At 35.0% G+C, this 21,354-nt stretch overlaps 1 protein-coding gene across 1 annotated transcript in view; it reads left to right on the plus strand.

Moving 5' to 3' along the window:
- Window positions 1–1,515: 1,515 nt before the first annotated feature.
- Window positions 1,516–21,354, plus strand: part of dkk3b (dickkopf WNT signaling pathway inhibitor 3b) — a 32,191-nt gene continuing 12,352 nt past the window's right edge. Inside the window, exons 1-3 of the mRNA XM_030136852.1 lie at window positions 1,516–1,766; window positions 6,469–6,585; window positions 9,270–9,350. Of these exons, the coding sequence (XP_029992712.1) occupies window positions 1,572–1,766; window positions 6,469–6,585; window positions 9,270–9,350 (393 nt within the window). The 5' untranslated portion in view covers window positions 1,516–1,571. The remainder of the gene's footprint in view (window positions 1,767–6,468; window positions 6,586–9,269; window positions 9,351–21,354) is intronic.

Consider the following 21,354-nt stretch of genomic DNA (forward strand, 5'->3'; position numbering starts at 1 on the left):
CTGACGGTCATTACCAGGCTTCTGCAGAGCTTGATGATAGATTTATCATTTGAATCTCAAACATTCTTCACAGATGTGTCTGAATCTGTGTCAGTGACCACTGCTCCATCCACCTCACAGGTCTGGCACAGCAAGACTGACTTTCCTGTGACCAGTCTGAGGAACACCTGTGCAATAATCATGATGTCTAATTGACATGAAACACCTGTGAGGTGGATGGATTATCTCAGTGTTTTTCAACTGTGGGGTCGGGACTCCACATGAGGTTGCCTGGAATTCAGCTGGGGTCACCTGAAATTTCTAGTAATTGATAAAAATAAATAATAAAAAAAAAACAAAAAACTTACTAATAAAAAATATATGGTGAGTTGACAGAGTGACAGAGACAATCCCAATCCATAAAAGACATGACAAACTGAAGCTGAAACTGCAGCACTGTGGTAATGTTTATCTTCCAAATGTTCATTGCGGTCGGTTTCAGATGCTGCAGCTCTTTCATAATTCGTAGTTTGAGTTCTTGTTTGTTCAGTATTAATTGTCAGCCTTGGAAATCCAAGCTGGACTGACTGTAGATATCCTGACCAAGGAAAATCAAATTCTCACTTTGTGCAGTAATCTACACCTGGATTTACTGCCTCCGTCCAGAATAATATACATTGTATAGACTAAATGTCAGCTAAAATTAACTTTTATGTGCAACACAGTATAGGAAACTATTACATGATCAAAAACAAATCAATTTTAGCAAAAAAAAAGTCTGTTTCAAATGTTTGGGGTCGCCGGAAATTTGTGATGTTAAAATGGGGTCATGAACCAAAAAAGGTTGAGAACCACTGTATTATCTTATCTTATCTTATCTTATCTTATCTTATCTTATCTTATCTTATCTTATCTTATCTTATCTTATCTTATCTTAACTTAACTTAACTTATGTTATCTTTTCTTAACTTAACTGATCTTATCTTATCTTATCTTTACATCTCTCTCCATACTGTTGTTGGACTTAATCATGATTATAACCATCCTTTCTCATCACCTGTTTCATAATAATTTTCACTTCAAATTATGTTTTAACTTCTTTAATGTTTGTGATGAAATATGAGGCAAAGTTAAAAGAAAAAAAATTATAGTTTGCATTTGACATCTGCCCTGTCTTCTGCTTTGGGCTTGTATTGTTTGACCTGTTGTCAGTATAAGACATTGTTTCAGATGTTTTCTCTCCTTTTATTTTACACTCAGTCCACTTTTCCTGAATGTGATGACTGAATCTGTCATTTATTAACATTTATTTTACTGTAGGTTGTAAATATAAACGTCCTCTGTCTGCCTCTTTGCTTTTGTCTTTGACATTTACTTCACTAAATGCTATTGGAACCTTCGTCACACCATTAAACCTGATTCGTTCCAGTTCCATCCCCACTCCTCCTCCTCCTCCTCCTCCTCCTCCTCCTCCTCCCCTTCCTCAGACTTTCCAAATAAAACTGATCCAGCTGTGCGTCCTCAGTGTGTCATTCTCAGACGCAGCCGGACCCGGTCAGACGCTGCAGGAAATCGGAGGCAGACGCAGACAGATGCCCGGGACCGTGATGCTGCTGTCGGTGTGTTTGAGTTTGGGTCTGCTGTGGGCGGCAGGAGCTTCCAGGAGCGGAGCACTGATCCTCCGGGACGCACTGGAGAGGAGTCCGCTTAGTCTGAACGACATGTTCCGGGAGGTGGAGGAGTTAATGGAGGATACCCAGCACATTCTGGAGGAGGCTGTGGACCAGGTCTGAGGAGTATTTAACCCTTCACACCAGGACAGAGGGGCAGATACAGAGGCATATTTAACCAGGGTTGGACAAACTTCACAATTAAACTGAGAATATCCCTACATTCCAATTCAGTTCTTGAATTTGTATTTGAATTGAGATCGCAAACAGGATGCGAAATTGTAATTGAAATTGCAGGAAGCAGAACTGGAATTCCATTAAATTAAAAGAAATTCATGATACATAATTAAGGTGTATTTAACAATGGACCTTTACAGTTTATATTTCATATGATTACAGCAGGAATTTCATACAGATATAATTGACTTTATGTACACAATACTTTATTATAGTAAATAGGCCTATTTATTATTTATTTATTTATTTTTAACCACAAATTAACATTGAAAACATACTCTGTAAAACTGTTTTACAGTGAAGATATTCAGACCAGAACGATGCCATCTTTATTACAAAACATTTGTGGAACTGTTGACCATTAGATGCAACCCTGTAAAGTACTTTAACCTCCTAAGACCTAGTACATGTCAGCAAAGTACAAGCTTTTTTTGTTTTTTATTAGATAACTACCTATATTGGAAACATCATGATGCAACAGTTTTTTCTGATGCAGTTTTTTACATTTTTATGGAATGTCCTTTGTGGTGGACAGTTTTCTTTTCTTTCTTTTTTCTTCTTCTTCTTCTTTTTTTTTTTTTGTATAACATTGTGAAACTCTGGTCCAAAAATGTGGACAGTGGGTCCTAGGAGGTTAACAAATGATAAATGGATTTACTAAAACACTGTTTCATTTGATTACTTGGAAATGAAGATATTGCTAATTATTCAACATTAAGGGAATCTAAGCTTAATGTTAGTGTCTGAACTTCCAAATGTATGTTAAAAGTATCACATTCTTACTGATATGTGATAAGAATGAATTTCTTTGAATTGCAATGAATTCAATTCCACCTCCTGTAGGGTGGAGTCAATTCAAATTCATTCACTGAACTGAACATTCTGAATTTTGTACAACCCTGATTTTAACCCATAAAGACCCAAACATATGGTGACCAAAACCATCTACTGATCTAACATGTTTAATACCAGTTGTACCAGTAATCCTACCAATACATGTAAATAATTGGTGCAAAATACAGTTTGTCATCTTTACATGGTCATCAGATATGACTCATTCAGACGTTCAGAGGCTCCATAGTTACCATGGAAACACCGTCATCTTCTACAACATTGATTCACCAGTAAAACCCATGGAGTTGGATCAATGACAGTGGATGGACACACTTGTTTTATGTTCAATTAATGATATATTTTACTGAAAAAGTCACTTTTTCTTCGGTTTTCTCCGTTTTTGATATAATAACCCTCAACTTTAATCTGAACTTTTCTGAACATCTACATGATCAGTACTTTAAATATTAGAAAATACCTGATTTTCACTTAAAAATGCAAACTACACAGCATAATATTAGAATGGATGGTGTTAAATCATGTAAGAAAGGTTTAAAAACAGAGAAAACTCCATGTTGGAGTTGCTGTAAAAAAATGCCGCTGGGTCTTTATGGGTTAAGGATGGACAGTGAAACTTCCACAGTGAACATTAGTGGTGTGACTCACACTCGCTGTGGAAAAAATCCCTGTCAGTGATGGAAGCATCATGTTTTGGTGGTCAGCTTCATTTTGAATACCAGCCTTAGGTGTGTGTTGGATCTAGAGCTGCACAGATTTTCCAGCTCTGCTTTATGTCTGACCCACATCATGTCTGGATATCGTCACCAGCCTAAAGCCATAAACCATTTTTTAAATAACTTTCTTTGCTTAAATAATCAAATACTCCATTTCTGGTTGAATTTTTTTGGGCTTCCTGAAAAACGTGAACAAAATGACTAAAAGTATTTAAGTATTTTAAGGCGGTGATGATATTAAAAGGCTCATTCATGTTATTTGCTCAAAGTGGCCATTATAGAATAGAAATACAGCAAAGTACTATATATCTGGAACCATGTAACAGTATTCTTACACAGGTACAGGTCTGAAGTACAAATCTGAAGCATGCATTTTTATTTTTGCAGCTTTATACCACTACGCCGCTACATCTTAACCCTTTCATGCATGAATTGTGAGAACCTTAGTCAAGATTTTTTTCTTCAGTGTTTTTATTCCTCCTTAGGCATGAAAAAAACAATGTAATCGAGTTTTTTTTTTTCCTATGGAGTTACAAAAATACCCATGCATTTAATTTTTGAAGTAAAGAAACGTGTTTAAAACCCAATATCAGAAAGTGATATGAAAACAATGAAATAAAAACATTTTTAATGCTGTTAATCTGATGTCTTCTCACATTTTAACATATTCTAATGCTAGTAATTACTCACTTCATGGAGATAATATGCAAAAAAAACCTTCTTGTCTAACAAATAACAATTGATTTACACTTAAACATGTTACTGCAGATCAGGTTTATCAACAACAGTAAAGTTACAGTAATGATCTGAATGTCAGTGTATGAGATGGTGCGTAAGTGTCCACTGTGTTGGCTGATATGGAACTAAAACAACAAAACCCATGAATATACAAGAGAACAGCTGGAGAAGAACTGTCCACTGGAGTGACCACCATGCATGAAAGGGTTAAAGACAAATATTGTACTTTTTACTTTGTTTATTCTTTGGATTACTGTATTTCCATCCCATTTCTGTCCAGTATCACAGAATATGTCCAAATATGCTGATTTTGATTTGATTTCCAAATGCTTAATATCTTTTTAGAATATTAGAATAGATGATATTCTCACAGAAATGCCCTGAATAAATATCTGTAATGAATATTTATGTAATCCAACTAATTTGGTGGAAGACCAGTGTAAGAATATTGTAGTAGTAGTTGTAATTTATTTGTCCATTTTACAGAACATGACATATAAATATATACATACAGTTTGGATTTCTATATTGCAGAAAGTTGCAGAAACAAAACAAAATAACAAGATGGTGCAGTTTTAAACAATAATATAAATAAAACAAATAATATAATCTAAGCAAAATCTTAGATTCACACTGATAAGTGGCTTACTTTATCCTAATATTATATATTTATTGAATACCTTAGTTTTAAACATCCTTTTAAATGTCGTGACTGATGTGTATGTTTTAATTCTTTATCAATATGTAATGTATGAAGAAAGTTTTCATTTATAATGAGCTAAAACAGGGGTGTCAAACTCATTTTAGTTCAGGGGCCACATTATGCCAAATTTGATCTGCAGTGTGCCGGACCAGTAAAATAATAACATAATAATATATAAATAATGTCAACTCTTAACTTTCCTCTATGTTTTAGAGTGAAAAAAGTTAAATTATGTGATGAAAATGTTTACATTTACCAACTATCCTTTAAAACAATGTGAATAAAATGAACAAACTGAAATTTCTTAAGAAAACTAAGGGCGATTTTAACAATATTATGTCTCAGTTTTTCATTTAAACATGTAAATTACAACTTACAGATCACAGTGGATCCACAAACGCACATAATATGTAATAACAGGCAGAATATTGGTAAACTTACACTTCAGACATTTCAAAATGTTCATATTTGGTCAGGTTATTCACATTTTTGTGAAATGTTAGTTTGTTTAAGTGCAAATACAGTAAAATGACATGAAAATTTTTACATTTACAAAGAGAAAAATTTGGAGTTGTGAGTATTTATAGGTTATTCTGATAGTATTTTACTGATCTGACCCACTTAAGATTAAATTGGGAACCTGAGCTAAAACGATTCATATTTTCTGTGTAATTTTTGCATTTCACAAATTCATCCCAGGGGCCAGATTGGACCCTTATTTCATTATTAGCAAAATTTCATGTGCATACAAGCAAATTTGCCAAACAGAAACCCAGCTTTGTAGTAATAATGTAATTTTTACGTTTACAAAGAGAAAAATTTGGAGTTGTGAGTTTTTATAGGTTATTCTGATAGTATTTTACTGATCCGACCCACTGGAGATTAAATTGGTCTGTATGTGGAACCTGAACTAAAACGATTAATATCTTCAGTGTAATTTTTGCATTTCACAAATTCATCCCAGGGGCCAGACTGGACCCTTTGGTGGGCTGGATTTGGCCCCCGGGCCGCATGTTTGACACCTGTGAGCTAAAATGTGAAATCATCACATAAAGACATAGTGATACAGTCATTAATTAATAATAAACACCAGGAATCCATGACACATGCTGTATTAACACATACCCAGTTCAACTGGATTTAAATAAATGGATAACAAAGGTCAGAAACACTAAATAACACTCCTGTATTACAAAACAAATCATAATTAAATGTCTTTTTTTTCATTATAGTATGTATAAAACTGCACAAAGCCTCTATTCAGAGAAATAGGACCTTAAAACCATGGATATGTCATTAAAACATGTCAAAGCGGTGATATTTAATTGCTACTTTTTTCATACTGCAAATATTTCCACACATGCTGTTAAAGAAATTAGCATGAAAGGGTTCCATCATTGGATCATACTGCACCATATCCACTTATCCACAGTGATCCCACCATGGGGACGTACTTACCCCCATGTGGTATTTTAATATAAAAACATAATGGACGGACCATATGTGTGTGTGTGTGTGTTTTATATGAGGTTATAAATCATTTCCATATGTATCTTCACATTCAATCCGACAGATAACTACTGAGAGCGCTAAATCTGCTTCACTGGAGCTTCGTCTTAACTTCCAAAATGAATCCAAGAAGACGGAAGAGGGTGGAGACGGTGTTCAGGTCCTGGATCGAACCATAAAGGTAGGAGTTCACCTTGGACAGTGTACGATAAAATAAATGAAACTGCTCTAAAGCACCGTAAAAGTAGAATATATGTACCATGTGTCTGTTTGTTCTTTTGTAGAGGTTTTAAATGTAATACCACTGATGGCCACTAGGTGAAGCCTGGCTCCCATTGACTTATATTGAAGCTCTAATACATGGAGTCTGTTTACATGCACACGAAAAATCTGATCATTATGCAATTTCATGAGTTATCCGACCATGTAAACAGCATAATCTGATATGATTTATGTGTAATCTGATTATAAGAAATTACATTAACACACCTAGATTTCTACCAAATACTCCGATGTCTTCGCGCATGTAACCCTGTTAATCTGATTTATTTCCTTCTTTTACATCTGCGCATGTGTAAAGAAAAAAAATTGCAGAAAACAAACGTGATCGAGTCACGATGTGAGCAAAAGACAATAACAGGAAGTTTGAGTCTACCTTTATTATGTTTGTACGTACTCCGAAAGAAATCTGATATTGGATTGAAACATCTAAACCAGGGTTTTCCGATCTTCTCTTTTCTGCGGTGCATGCAAACACATCAGATCTGATTATTACAATTATCTGATTACTCCCAGTAATTGGATTTTTATGGTCATGTAAACAGGCTCAACGATAGTCAGTGCTATTTAGTAATCTATATTATAAAAGGGAAGTGGATTCTGTCTGTGTGTCTTGGGCATCACACTAAATCCATACAGAGTTGACAACTGCAGTTTGTCATACTTCTGAATTTTTGGTCAAGGAACAGACTAGTGAAAACGGCAAGTTGATAGGACCAATATTTTGGGATATATGAGTAATTTTGGAATACAATAGCCTTACAATCACATTACTATGCCCAGAATCTGTTCCGGTCTGAGAGTCTGGTTTCGACCAGCTCTATATGTAAAGTGTAATGAAATAACTTTTGTTACGATTTGGGGCTAAATGAATAAAATTTGATTGATTGATTAATTGATTGATTGATTGAGAATCATAGAATCATCACTGAAGTGGGTTACTTAGCAACAGATAAACAATAGGACCACGTTGCCATGGTGTCAAATGTCATGTGCAGAAACAGACATGCCAGCTGAGAGGTTATTCAGCTGAAAATGAAATTTGCCAAGAAAATAAAGAAAGTAAAGGAATGAACTGGATCAGAGGTTCTGGAACCTGTGATTTCCTACGGGTCAATGCGCTAATAATAATAATAATAATAATAATAATAATAATAATAATAATAATAATAATAATAATAATAATGGTTAAGAAAACAGCTGACAATAGTATGAAATGACCAATGTTTATGTGAAGTTCATTTTACTGTGACAATAAGTTAGCATTTAGCATTAGCCCACCCATTACCACCTTCCACTTCTCTATCTCCTCTCTAAGTTCATTTCTAACTCCAAAATACCAAGATAATAAAAGCCTAATCACATAATTAAGGCCTTCAAATTACTGACAAAAGACAAGGACAAAATCCATTAATTTTACTGTCGGCTGAGCTGGTTGTGGACAATTCAATTTCTAAGCTAACAGTAGCTAGTGTTGTAATGTGATCACTGTAGAAGAGCAAAAGAGAGGGAGCAAGAATGAATGTCCCTATAACTCCATTACTAAATAGTACTGACTGTCACTGAACCCGTTTACATGACCATAAAATATAATAATAATAATAATAATAATAATAATAATAATAATAATAATAATAATAATGATAATGGTTAAAAAATTACAACTAACAATAGTATCAAGTAACCGACGTTTTCATGAAGTTCATTTTACTGTGGCAATAACTTAGCATTTAGCATTAGCCCACCCATTATCTCCTTCCATTTCTCTATCTCTTCTTTAAGTTCATTTCTAACTCCAAAATACCAAGATGATAAAAGCCAAATCACAAAATTAAGGCCTTCAAATTATTGACAAAAAACAAGGACAAAATCTACTAATTTTATTGTTGGTTGAGTTGGTTGTTGACAATTCAATTTCTAAGCTATCGGTAGCTAGTGTTGCACATGTGACCACTGTAGAAGAGCAAAAGAGAGGGAGCAAGAATGAATGTCCCTATAACTCCATTACTAAATGGTACTGACTGTCACTGAACCCGTTTACATGACCATAAAACCTGATAATAACAATAATAATAATGATAATAATAATAATAATAATAATAATAGTTAAGAAATTACAACTAACAATAGTAGAAGTTTATTTTACTGTGACAATAAGTTAGCATTTAGCATTAGCTCACCCATTACCTCTGTCCAATTCTCTATCTCCTCTCTACGTTCATTTTTATCTCCAAAATACCAATATGATAACAGCAAAATTCAGGCAAAATCCACTTATTTTATTGTGGGCTGAGTTGGTTGTTGACAATTCAATTTCTAAGCTAACGGTAGCTAATGTTGCAATGTGACCACTGTAGAAGAGCAAAAGAGAGGGAGCAAGTATTAATGTCCCTATAAACCTGTTATAAATCAGTGCATTTATAATGTATGTCAACTGAGATTGTTCAGTTTTTAGGTAACATTTTGGTCTTTTGTTTACATGTATATATTTTTTAACATATGCACCTTTACTATTTTTAGGCCGATACACCTCAGATAGTGTTTGTCTGTTGAAACTGGGTGAATGTGTTTGTCCTCTGTCCTCAGGAAACTGATAATACAACAGGAGAGACTCACCTCTCACATATTCACATGGAGATCTCAGGCCAGTGGAACAGCGTGGATCATGTGAGTTTTTACGCGTTCTGCTCTGGTTTGAGGCTCCTGACGCTCATTAATTGCAGTAAATCGGTTTAACTAAATCCAAGCCTTAGTTAGTATTGACGAGGAAACAGCTGATACACAGTAGTTCTCCTGAGTGTCAGCGTTCGAAACAGCAGTTGTGTGGTTTTTCTTGCTGCTGATTCAACAGATCTGGAAAAAACATGTTTGGTTTTATTGGAGACGCAGAGACTTTAACTGCCCCAGTTTCAGAGCAAATGTTCTTTTTCCATTGGTTTTGATCCAATGTGTAAACGAGAAGGCAGCTTCTAAAATGGCAGATTAATGATTATTATTTTCACCACGTTCTATTGAGAATCAGTAACTTTAATTTTAGGAGTTTGTTAACTTATTAAATTAACCCATAATGACCCAGTGCTACTGTTATGTCAGTTCCCAAATGCATTTTTCTCCCTATGTAACCTTTCTAAAGTAATTTATCACCATTTATTATACAATTATCCTCTGTGTTTTGTGTTTTTTTTTTTTGCGTAAAGTAGGTATTTTCCTATATTTAATTCACTGATGATGTAGATGTTCATAAAAGATCAGGTTAAAGTTGAGGGTTATTATATCAAAAACAGAAAATTGAAAGAAAATTTGACTTTTTCCAATAAAATCTATCATTAACTGAACATAAACCCAGTTTGTCCATCCACTGTTGTTGATCCAACTCCATGGGTTTTACTGGTGAATCAATGTTGTAGAAGATGACAGTGTTTCCATGGTAACTACAGAGCCTCTGAATGTCCAAATGGGTCATATCTGATGACTATGAAAAGATGACAAACTGTATTTTACACCAATTATTGACATGCATTGATAGGATTAACCCTTTATCGGTCACTCATTGAAATACTCTGAAATTAAAAATTTCAACCCTAGGCTACGTTTACACGGCAACACTAAGATCCAATTCCGCAAAGATTTCTCCTTTGCGTTATAAAATCATTCCGCGTTAAGACGAAGCTGCTATGATAACGATCTGCGTTCACATGAGTCTGCGAGGACGGCTGAATACGCTGTAGTGGCCATGCCAGACCAGTAGCTGGCGATGTAGAGCTGTAGTGAAACAGTGGCGGTAAAACATGCGCCTGCGCATAAACGATTTCCGGTTTAGACAGCCTTTAAATGAGAAGAAGAAGAATAGGCGGACAACACTATTTACAAACAACAATGGCGAGTGGTCGTACAAAGACGCAGGACTTCTTTGTCTGGACAGACGAGCTGAGCACAGTTAGCAGCACGTATGTTGTTCTGAAACCGGCCATTGTTGTTGTGGTTGTTTCTTCTTTTTCTGCAGCTTTATTGTGTCATAGAGGCTGGCAAACCAGCTTGGAGGCGCATTACCGCCACCAACTGGCCCGGAGTGGGTTAACTGGCGGTTCTTGGCTGCGCACGCATGTGGTGATGTCATATTTTACCCCGGAACGCTCCAACTCGCGTTAACACGGAGCTGGAATGCGGAGCGTATTGATAACGTTCCACCCTGGACCCTGGTATCAAAAGTTTCCGGATTCAGGCACTCTAGGCACCGTTTCCATGTTAACAGAAGGCTAATCCGCGATGAAATCTTCCCGGAGTCGACTGAATCCGACACCGTGTAAACGGCCCCCTAGTGTGTTAATGGACATCATCATCTACCTCCTCGTCAGTTGCCGTGACAACAATCTTCCTCCTTATGCAATAAAGCAACTATTATAAGGTCCTAAACTGACAAAAAAATTACTCATATTTACAATTCACAGCTTCAAAATGTCTATAAAATCTTTCTGAATCACTGTATAATAAAAAAAAAACAAAAAAAACAAAAAAACAATTGTCCCTGTCTAAATAAATAAATAAAATGAAAATGAAATGGAAAAAAAAACAAAAACAAAAAAAAACATGTGCCTCAACCTCACTGAGGTACAGGATTGGTCCTGTATTTATCTCTGTAAAGCCTGAACCATTCAATCATTGAAAAAATTCCATTTTTTTGAAACTGGAGCCTTTATTGGTCCTTCTGAACAACCAAAAAAATGTTTTTTCAAATATCAATTTCCATGTTTGAGTTTCAATTTTGTATCATATTTGGTACATAAGGTCTCAATGCTCAAATATTATTGTGAACAAACAAAAACATAATATAACACAAACATGTCTAAGAAATTGGTAATTCCTTTTCAAAATTGGCAAAGTTCATTAATGAGAATCTTGTAGTGTCACTGGAAAGGAATCTGATGAATGAGTTCCTCCCCCTGGTGGATTATCAGTGTATTGCATGTATCTAATTGTATACATCAGGTGTCTCAAGAAAAAAAATCTCACACTGATCATGTACAGGGCTTCAAAACTCATGTGTCAAATATGATACATTTGGTGTTATAGGGTTAATGTTTGTGGAAATTACCAAAAATAGTCACTTGCCCGATAAAGGATTAATGGTTCAGAAGTTATTAAACCTTTTAGATCATTCGATGGTTTTGGTTGCAGTAGCTGTTTGGATCTTTATGGGTTAACTAAAACTGTAAAAACACAGATACTTTTCCTCACTTTTCTAAATAATCACAGTGTCTAAGAAGACAGAGTCCTTTCAAAAACTGTAGCAGTTTTGTCTCAACTCGTTTTATAAAGGATGAGATCATGCAGAAAACAGACCTACCGTATACTTTTCATAGTTTTAGCGAACAGGAAACCAGCTCAGATTGAGGTCATTATTGGAGCTTACCGCCTGCTTCGCCGTTTTACTTTACAACAGTGGTTTTGATCTTTTGCTTTCCTGGCAGCGGGACAGAAAGTGGTTATGTTAATAGAGCATGCTGTTGGAAAAAATACCAGGGAACCAAGGAAGCTTTACAAGCCAGACAGGGCTTTGAAAATGACCATATAGACGTTTCAGACTCTGTGGAAGAATGAGGAGGGAGTTAAAGATGAAGGTGAAGCTGTTTTCAGTCCCAAAGGGAGCAGCGGCTGGATGTTTGAGATGATGATAATGACATATTTACTGTTAAAAAGATACAACAACACACAATGCATTGCAATTAATAAATAAAAAATTACTGTTTCTATCTATTCATAATATTTCTACTTATAGATAGATAGAACAATAGAACGATAGAACGATAGATAGATAGATAGATAGATAGATAGATAGATAGATAGATAGATAGATAGATAGATAGATAGATAGATAGATAGATAGATAGATAGATAGCATGAGTGAACAAAAAAGAATAAAAGAATAAAAAATAGAACACAACAATAAATGCACTATACATAATAAATTAGAAGTAAAAAAAACAGAACTGGTTAAAAAAATTGGATAATTAAACAGTGAGATGCAACAATAAACTGTAACATGCAAAGTAAAATGTCATTTTCCAGTAGGATGATAGAATAAATATAAATATGAAAAATAACTACAATTATGATCAAAGTGACAAACTGCAGATCTAACGACATTTACAGTTGACTGATTATGTTCATTACATATATATATATATATATATATATATATATATATATATATATATATATAATTTATTTATTTATTTATTAGATTAGCAATTCTTTTTTGCGACAAAGTTGGTAGGGATGAGTGTTTCACCTCGCTGACATGTTTCGACTATATCTGCAGTCGTCGTCAGAGCGTCATCTGATGTGTCTTTTTATCAGGTGACCGGCAGGGGGCGTGGCCGGCCTAACAGATTCTAAGAGATCTGTCAAGCTGACCTCACCCCCTGCCATCTGATGGTCTCTGAAGGATGGAGTCCCAGGTGTAGTAGTAGTAGTTATTAGTCTTTGGTTCATTTATTTGTGTATTTGGACCCTAATAGTTCATACAGTTTGAATTTGAACCCTCCAGGTGCTGCAAAACTATCTTTATATTCATTTGGGCAAAAATCCAGTGGATTTCTACAACCTGTTTTAATTTCTGCTTAATTTGTTACGTTTTATAATTAGTCACGTCATGACATTTGCACATATAAGGTCAAGACTTCCGATGAACATTTCTCTGAGTATGACATAATTGTTTATCGGCAGCAGTAGTTGTAGTAAAACCTGAAAATATGTCCAAACTTCAAGCTGATTACCTAAAATGTTCAGTTGTTGGTTGAACGGGACAAAGCAGCACAGCCAACAACCTGGAGGGGGCGGGGTCATGTGCATTTAAAGGGCCAGCGCTCCAAACCACCTTTCTGATGTCATTACTCAGAAATAGGGTTGAAGATGGACCTGTGGAGTTGAATTAATGAAGAATTCAGACCCAAGCAGAACATTTACAGTTTATGGAGACCACAAGGAAATGCTTGAAAATGTATAATTCTGATTAAAAAAAAAAAAAAGCTAAATATCACTCCTTTAACACAGGTGATTCCACTCGTTATCTCATCTACCTGGATGAGGAGTTGTGCTCATCCAAATGGGCTGGGTGGAGCTGAGATTTTCCACCTCTGTACCTAGTCAGCCTGTTATAATGGCAGTCTTAAAAGGGTTAACTTGAACACATGCAAACTATATTTTGACAGAATGTACTGTGTAACAACAGTAGTGGTTCAGATGTGTTTTAACATAACCTTTGGCCTCTAAAAACAAGTGATTCTTTCTTAAAGGTAGTCCTACCAGTGGCTAACATGACCAGGACATTAACCCATAAAGACCCAAACATCCACCGTTAACCAAACCCATCTACTGATATAAATGTTTAATACCTGCTGATCCACTAATCCTATCCATACATGTAAATAACTGGTGTAAAATGCAGTTTTTCATCTTTTCATGGCCATCAGATATGACCCATACGACCATTGGACGTTTAGGGGCTCTATAGTTACCGTGGAAACACCATCATCTTCTATGACATTGATTCACCTGTAAAACCCATGGAGTTGGATCAGTGACAGTGGATGGACACACTGGGTTTATGTTCAGTTATTGATATACTTGCTGAAAAAGTCACCTTTTCTTCAGTTTTCTCTGTTTCTGATATAATAACCTTCAACTTGAATCTGAATTTTTATGAACATGTACATAATCAGTGAATTGAATATAAGAAAATACATGATTTTTACAGAAAAAAAGTGTAAAATACAGTGGATAATATTACAATAAATGGCAATAAATCACTTAAGAATAGTTAAATAAAGAGAAAAATTAATTTGGGAACTACCACAACAGTCACGCTGGGTCTTTGTGGGTTAAATCTAGTAGCGTATATAACGCACACATATAAACATTTGATATATTTATTAAATCCACATGTGTGTAACAGTGGATCTAATGTAACCAGCACTAACACTAAGGCTTCACTGTATCTGTGAAAGTGAGTTTAAAGTGAACCACAGTTTTCCAGGCAAAATGTCAGAGAAAGTGTCAGAAAATACTCAACAGAGTATTTATTGACCAAGTGTGACTAAATGTGTGCTTCTTTTCCAGCCGGTGGGAGGTCTGTGCGTAGCCTGATAGCTTGTGTTTGTGCTCCTCTGTGGTTCACTGCTCACTGGGTGCATTACGTTACAGTTTGTTGTCTTTTTTTTTCACCAGTAATTTGTGGAAAGTATTTTCATAGAGAAGTGGAAGTTGCTACTCGTCCTCTGAGACTAATAACATGCGTAGACACTGGGGTTTATGGAGTTAATTGCAGTATATTTTCAATCATGTGGTTCCTGTGCTGACTCCAACATGTTCAGTTTCACTCAGAGCTTCTATGACACAAGGAGGAAATGAGCGAGTGGAAGAAATGACTGGATTCCTCCTACAAACTTCAGTCCAAAGGCTTTGTGTGATGTACAGAATGTTTGATGAGTCAACACATTTAAAGGGTACGGGATCTCTGACACATACAGGGTGGGGAAGCAAAATTTACAATATTTTGAGGCAGGGATTGAAAGACAGTGTATGACCAATTAGTTTATTGAAAGTCATGAGAATTTATTTGCCACAAGAAAATTGACATAATACAAAATGTTTTTATTCTATGTGTCCTCCTTCTTTCTCAATAACTGCCTTCACACGCTTCCTGAAACTTGCGCAAGTGTTCCTCAAATATTTGGGTGACAACTTCTCCCATTCTTCTTTAATACAGTCTACTCTCGTTATACCGCCAACTTCCGTTCACGGCCAAATTGGCGGTATAGCGAAAATGGCGTTACAACGGGTTGCGTCCATAATGTGCATGTCTTTACTATATGATGTCTACGCTGCCTCCGTTAACCCGTTCTAATTGCGTTTCTAAATAAATCTTGATTCTGTTATGTTGTAAGGGATCATTTAAAGTGGGGAAACATTTTAAGCATTATTATACCATGTCGGGAAATGACACCCCATCATCTCGAGGCTTTGGCTTAATCCCACGTCCTCTTCCCGACATCCTGACCTACTGAGTGTTCTGCGATAAATGAACGGTGGCCGTTCCGTAGACCTACTCGTAGCTTGTCGCGATCAGCGTCTGGCGCGTTTGTTTCAGTGCATTGTTAAAATTTATGTGTACTCGATGGCAATCACGCTGGCGGTATAACGGTCGGGAAATCAATGGTATAAGTGTTGTTTGTGCATGGAACTGGGCTGGCGGATGGCGATAGGCGGAAATGGCGGTAGCTAATGGAATAATGCATTGGGGATTTTTGTGCAATGGTTTTGGTCGGCGGTGAGCGAAAATGGTGGTATAACGGCGGGCGGTTTAACGAGAGTAGACTGTAGTATCTTTAAGAAAGTCGACATTGCTGTGTGATGTTCTATCGGTAGCATGTTCTAAAACGCCCCAAATAGCAGAATCCAGAGGGTTTAGATCTGGGCTAGAAGGCGGCCATAAACATGATTCCCAAAAATTGCTAAAGTTGGATTTGTTGCTGTTGTCAACAAGTGTTTTGGTGTTCTTGTGTAAGATTTTAACTTCAAATCATATTTTACTGCATTTCTAACGCTCTTGTTGTCTACCTCAAGTTCAATTGCCGTTTTTCTCATGGATTTGGTTGGATCCTTTAGGATTTTGGATTTGAGAGCTTTAGTAAAAGCTTTGGTACGTTTTTTGTTGCTTCCTCCACTTCCAGACTTTGTCGTAATAGTTTTGCTCATAGTCATTCTCTTCTTTCCATTATAAACAGTCTTTATGGACACTCCAACTATTTTTGAAATCTCCTTTGGTGTGACGAGTGCGTTCAGCAAATCACACACTCTTTGACGTTTGCTTTCCTGATTACTCATATGGGCAAAAGTTTCTGAAAAGGTATGGATAATAGTGTTAGGTATGATTATGACATCAATATATGATTGGTTTCAAAACAATTGACGTAGTGCCTGCTGAGAAAAAACAACTAAATGTTCATTGTAAATTTTGCTTCCCCACCCTGTATGTTTATAAAGGTAAATATTTAGAGCGTATATAAGGTTGTACAAAGGTTGTGGCAAAAATACAAACTTTATCTATTGTTGTCCATGAAGGCAGAATAAAATATTTTTTACTTCTTCTCATGAAAAGAATGTGACAATGTGATTTATTCCTCACAGATAAAGAGTAAGTGGGAGTATGTAACACTGTTCTACAATTACTTAGAAAATATCTGCTTCAGACGTTAAATGTGCTAAATATTACATACTTTAACCCTTTCATGCATAGTGGTCACTCCAGTGGACAGTTTTTCTCCAGCTGTTCTCTTGTATATTCATGGGTTTTTGTTGTTTTAGTTCCATATCAGCCAACACAGTGAACACTTATGCACCATCCCATAATAATACACTGACATTCATACCATTACTGTAACTTGCCTGTTCTTGATAAACCTGATCTGCACTAACATGCTTCAGTGTAAATCTATTACTGTAATTAACAGTTTTCTTAAACAAAAAGTTTTTTTTTTTTTTTGTATCTCTTTTTTTTTTCATATCTCTCTGAAGTGAGTAATAACTAGTATTAGAGTATGTTAAAATGTGAGCGTTAGCAGCGTTAAAAATGTTTTTACGTCATAGTTTTCACACAGTGTATCACTTTCTGATGATGGGTTTTAAATGCATGTTTCTTTGCTTCAAAAATTAAACTCTTAAACAGCCCTGAGCATTGTAAAGAGGAGTTGATAATATTATTTATTTTGTTGTTTTGTTTTTTTTCCTCTTTTTTATGTTTAATAGGTCTGTAGGTTTGTTTGTTTGTTTGTTTTTTGTGTCTGTGTGGTTCCTTATGTCTAAGTACATGTTTATGTCAATGTATAATTTAAAAAAAAAAAAAAATGTAATAAAAAAAAAAAAAAAAGATTTCTTGAAATAAGATTTTCAAAATCTTTCAAGTTCTTATATCTCACTTTGGGTGATTATGTCTTATTTTAAGTGTGATGGGATATTTTGACTAAAAATGAGGAAAAATACACTTGATAAGATTTAGATTTTTGCAGTGAAATTAAGCAGGAATTAAAACAGGTTGTAGAAATCCTCTCGATTTTTGCCTAAATTAATATAAAGATAGCTTTGCAGCACCTGGAGGGTTCAAATTCAAACTTTTTGAACTATTAGGGTCCAAATACACAAATAAATGAACCAAAGACTAATGAAAAAAGTGGGTTTAGCAAAATATGACCCCTTTAATAATAATAATAATAATAATAATAATAATAAAATAATAATAATAAAATAATAATAATAATAATAATAATAATAATAATAATAATAATAATAAATGGTGTCCAGCTGAGTGGATATTTTTGTAACTCCATAAAAAAATAGTGTCATTAAAAAATTTCAGTTGCATTTTTTTTTTTTTTTCATGCCTAAAGAGGAATAAAAACACTCAAGAAAGGGTTAATAAGATGTATCAGAAAACAAATTTCAAAAGTTCTGGTTAGCTCATAGTTTCAGTGTTACACATCTGGGTGCTTCTATGAAACTGGTCCTAAAAACAGGACATGGGGCTAAAAATTCAAACCAGATATAGACTAATGTTATGAAGCAAGTCTGGAAGCACTTTGGGTCTATCTTAAACATAAATATTTACTGAGATAAAAGAGAAACTATTTTTCAGATAAACACATTTTTATATTATTTTTATATACAAAAATCCACATGTAACATGACAAAAAAGGACACAAAAATTACGTGCTGCTAATTTTTTAAATATCTCTTTATTCTCTCACAGGTACATTTTGGGAATCGAAGTAATTATACAAGGCAGAGTGTTTCGCAAAAATGACCGCTGTTGTAAAATCACTCATGATGTATATGTGTTGAAATGGGCAACTTCTGCATGTAACACAAGTGGACACCATGGGTTACACGCGGGACCTGGAATGAGACTGAGATTAATGAAAACCCCTTATGTCTGGATTAGAAAAACCACTAAGATCATCAAATTTAACACAGTGTCTTTATTTATAGTCTATATAAGGCCATTTACAGCCATGTTTTCAGATCTAATGCACTGACACCTAGATAGTTTTAATGTCCCAATTTTGGTCCTATTTTTGGGCCCAATATTTTATTAAAAATGCATTAATTTTGGGATGGCTCAGAGCAAGAGTATAATTTTTTTTTTGCATTTATCTGAGATCATCATTAGGTTCATCCTGGGGGAAATATGTCTACATTTCTTTTTTATTATTGGGTCTAAAAAGCTGTAAAAGTACCAGATACCAAAATAAACCCAGTTTCATAGAAGCACCCATATAAGTTGGTTTATGTACATTTATACAATGGATTTATAAATCTTCCACAGGACAGAACCTGTAAAGTGAATGTATTATCATGTGCAGACAGTGTTTTGAAGTAGATCTGTAGCTCTGAGACAAACATTCCTATGAATAAAAGACATTCTCTCATTAATTCTTAGAATTTCACATTTTGGCCCAAGACTATCTTAGGAACTACAACCAACTCGCACTTGTGACTTTATTTTTCTTTATTAGTGACTCAACTTTGGTAAAGTTGAACTACTTTTATTCTGGAATCCTTTTACTTGTAGACCAGTGTCATTGTTGAACCTGGTCAAAGGTGATTAACCCTTTCATGCATGGTGGTCACTCCAGTGGACAGTTCTTCTCCAGCTGTTCTCTTGTATATTCATGGGTTTTGTTGTTTTAGTTCCATATCAGCCAACACAGTGGACACTTATGCACCATCCCATACACTGACATTCAGACCATTACTGTAACTTTGCTGTTCTTGATAAACCTGATCCACACTAACATGTTTAAGTGTAAATCAATTGTTATTTGTTAGACAAGAAGGTTTTTTTTTGCATATTATCTCCATGAAGTGAGTAATTACTAGCATTAGAATATGTTAAAATGTGAGAAGACATCAGATTAGCAGCATTAAAAATGTTTTTATGTCATTGTTTTCATATCACTTTCTGATGTTGGGTTTTAAACACGTTTCTTTACTTCAAAAATTAAATGCATGGATATTTTTGTAACTCCATAGAAAAAAAAACAAACAACTCGATCGCATTGTTTTTTTCATGCCTAAGGAGGAATATAAACACTGAAGAAAAAAATCTTGACTAAGGTTCTCACAATTCATGCATGAAAGGGTTAATGATGAGTATAAACAGGAATAAAAACAGGAATGTGTCTGAAAACCAAATGAATACAACTTCATGAGCAGCATGTACATGTAGTAGCATTAATACTTAAATAAATAGACTCTGGTCTTATTTACAGCACTAAAAGTGAAAAAGTACAGTCTCTGAAATGAAACATATGGTCATTTCTACCAGCTGTTGCTGTGTTTCCACACTAACTGAACCTCACATTGTATTTAATAGAGTATATTTTGGAGACTATTAAAGTCTTGTAACTAGATAAAACAAAAATGTCACTGCAAGTGCAAATCAGTTTTGCTTTTCTCTGCCATTCAGGCTCTGTTTCATGTCTGTTCTGTATTTTATGTGTTTTTCTCTTGCTGAATAAGAACTCAGCTTGAACTAGTTTCACACTGCTGTCCATAAAGTCTGAATAATTTAGTTTATAGACACATTCCTCTTTTTATTTCTATTTCTAAACATCAGTAATCACCTTTGACCAGATGTAATGAGTCCCAGTTACACTTTAAAAAGAATACTTAATTTAAATACTGTATTTGAAATTTATACGTAATAATGTATTTATTTTTGATTAATAATAAAGAAGATGAACAAAATGCATGTCTTGTTAGGTTGATTTTGCCCATTGGTACATTTCTGTTGGTTATTGTTCCATTGTTTTAGGGTGAAACTGGTGTTTTTGTTTGGGAGGTACTTAATGATGCAAAATACATGCTTTGAAACTTAAGTAATGACTTAAGTTGTGATGTAAGGAGTAAAAAAAACAGATATTTGTATTAAAAAAAATACAAAGGAAAAGGAAAAAGCTCAAACACAAAAGTGAAAATACCTCAAAATTGTAGTTGTGTAACGTAAAAACCCTGGTGATGTAATACTGTTTTATTTCGATGCACTTTTCACACTTCATAATCATCCTGTGACCTGATACTTGACTTTGGAAGAGGACAGAGAAGTGTTGACGGACAGAGGGAGTCGTTTGATGTGAGAGTGGAAAGTTTTACTGGGAGTCTGAGAGAAGAACAAAAAAGAAAAAAAAAACCCAAAAAAAACAGAGAAAAAGAAAGAGAGACACACACAGACCCAAATCTCATCTGTCTGGACAAGGCATGTGTATATGTGTCTGTGGGCGTGGTCACATGTCTGAGGCCCCGCCCCCTTTCCCTCTCAGTGACAGATTCACTGTAGAAGTAGAAGCCAACATGTCTGTGTGGTTAAGGACAAACAGATCCTGAAGCCGTCGGTGACTTTGACACCGTCCAGTCCTGCCTCTGTATAATCTGCAGATTCAACACACACAAAGATTAGAAGAAAAGAAAAAAATAAAAGAGCCAATTCATAAAGCAGTGCTGTTTTTGGCAGACGCTCTTTCCTCTGACGAATATCAGATTCCAAAAGCTGACAGGAATAGTCTGGTAATAGTTCACTAAACAAACACACACTGTCCAAATCTGTCCTGTTTCCATG

Source organism: Sphaeramia orbicularis, chromosome 6 (assembly GCF_902148855.1).
Source record: "Sphaeramia orbicularis chromosome 6, fSphaOr1.1, whole genome shotgun sequence".
Lineage (NCBI taxonomy): Eukaryota > Metazoa > Chordata > Actinopteri > Kurtiformes > Apogonidae > Sphaeramia > Sphaeramia orbicularis.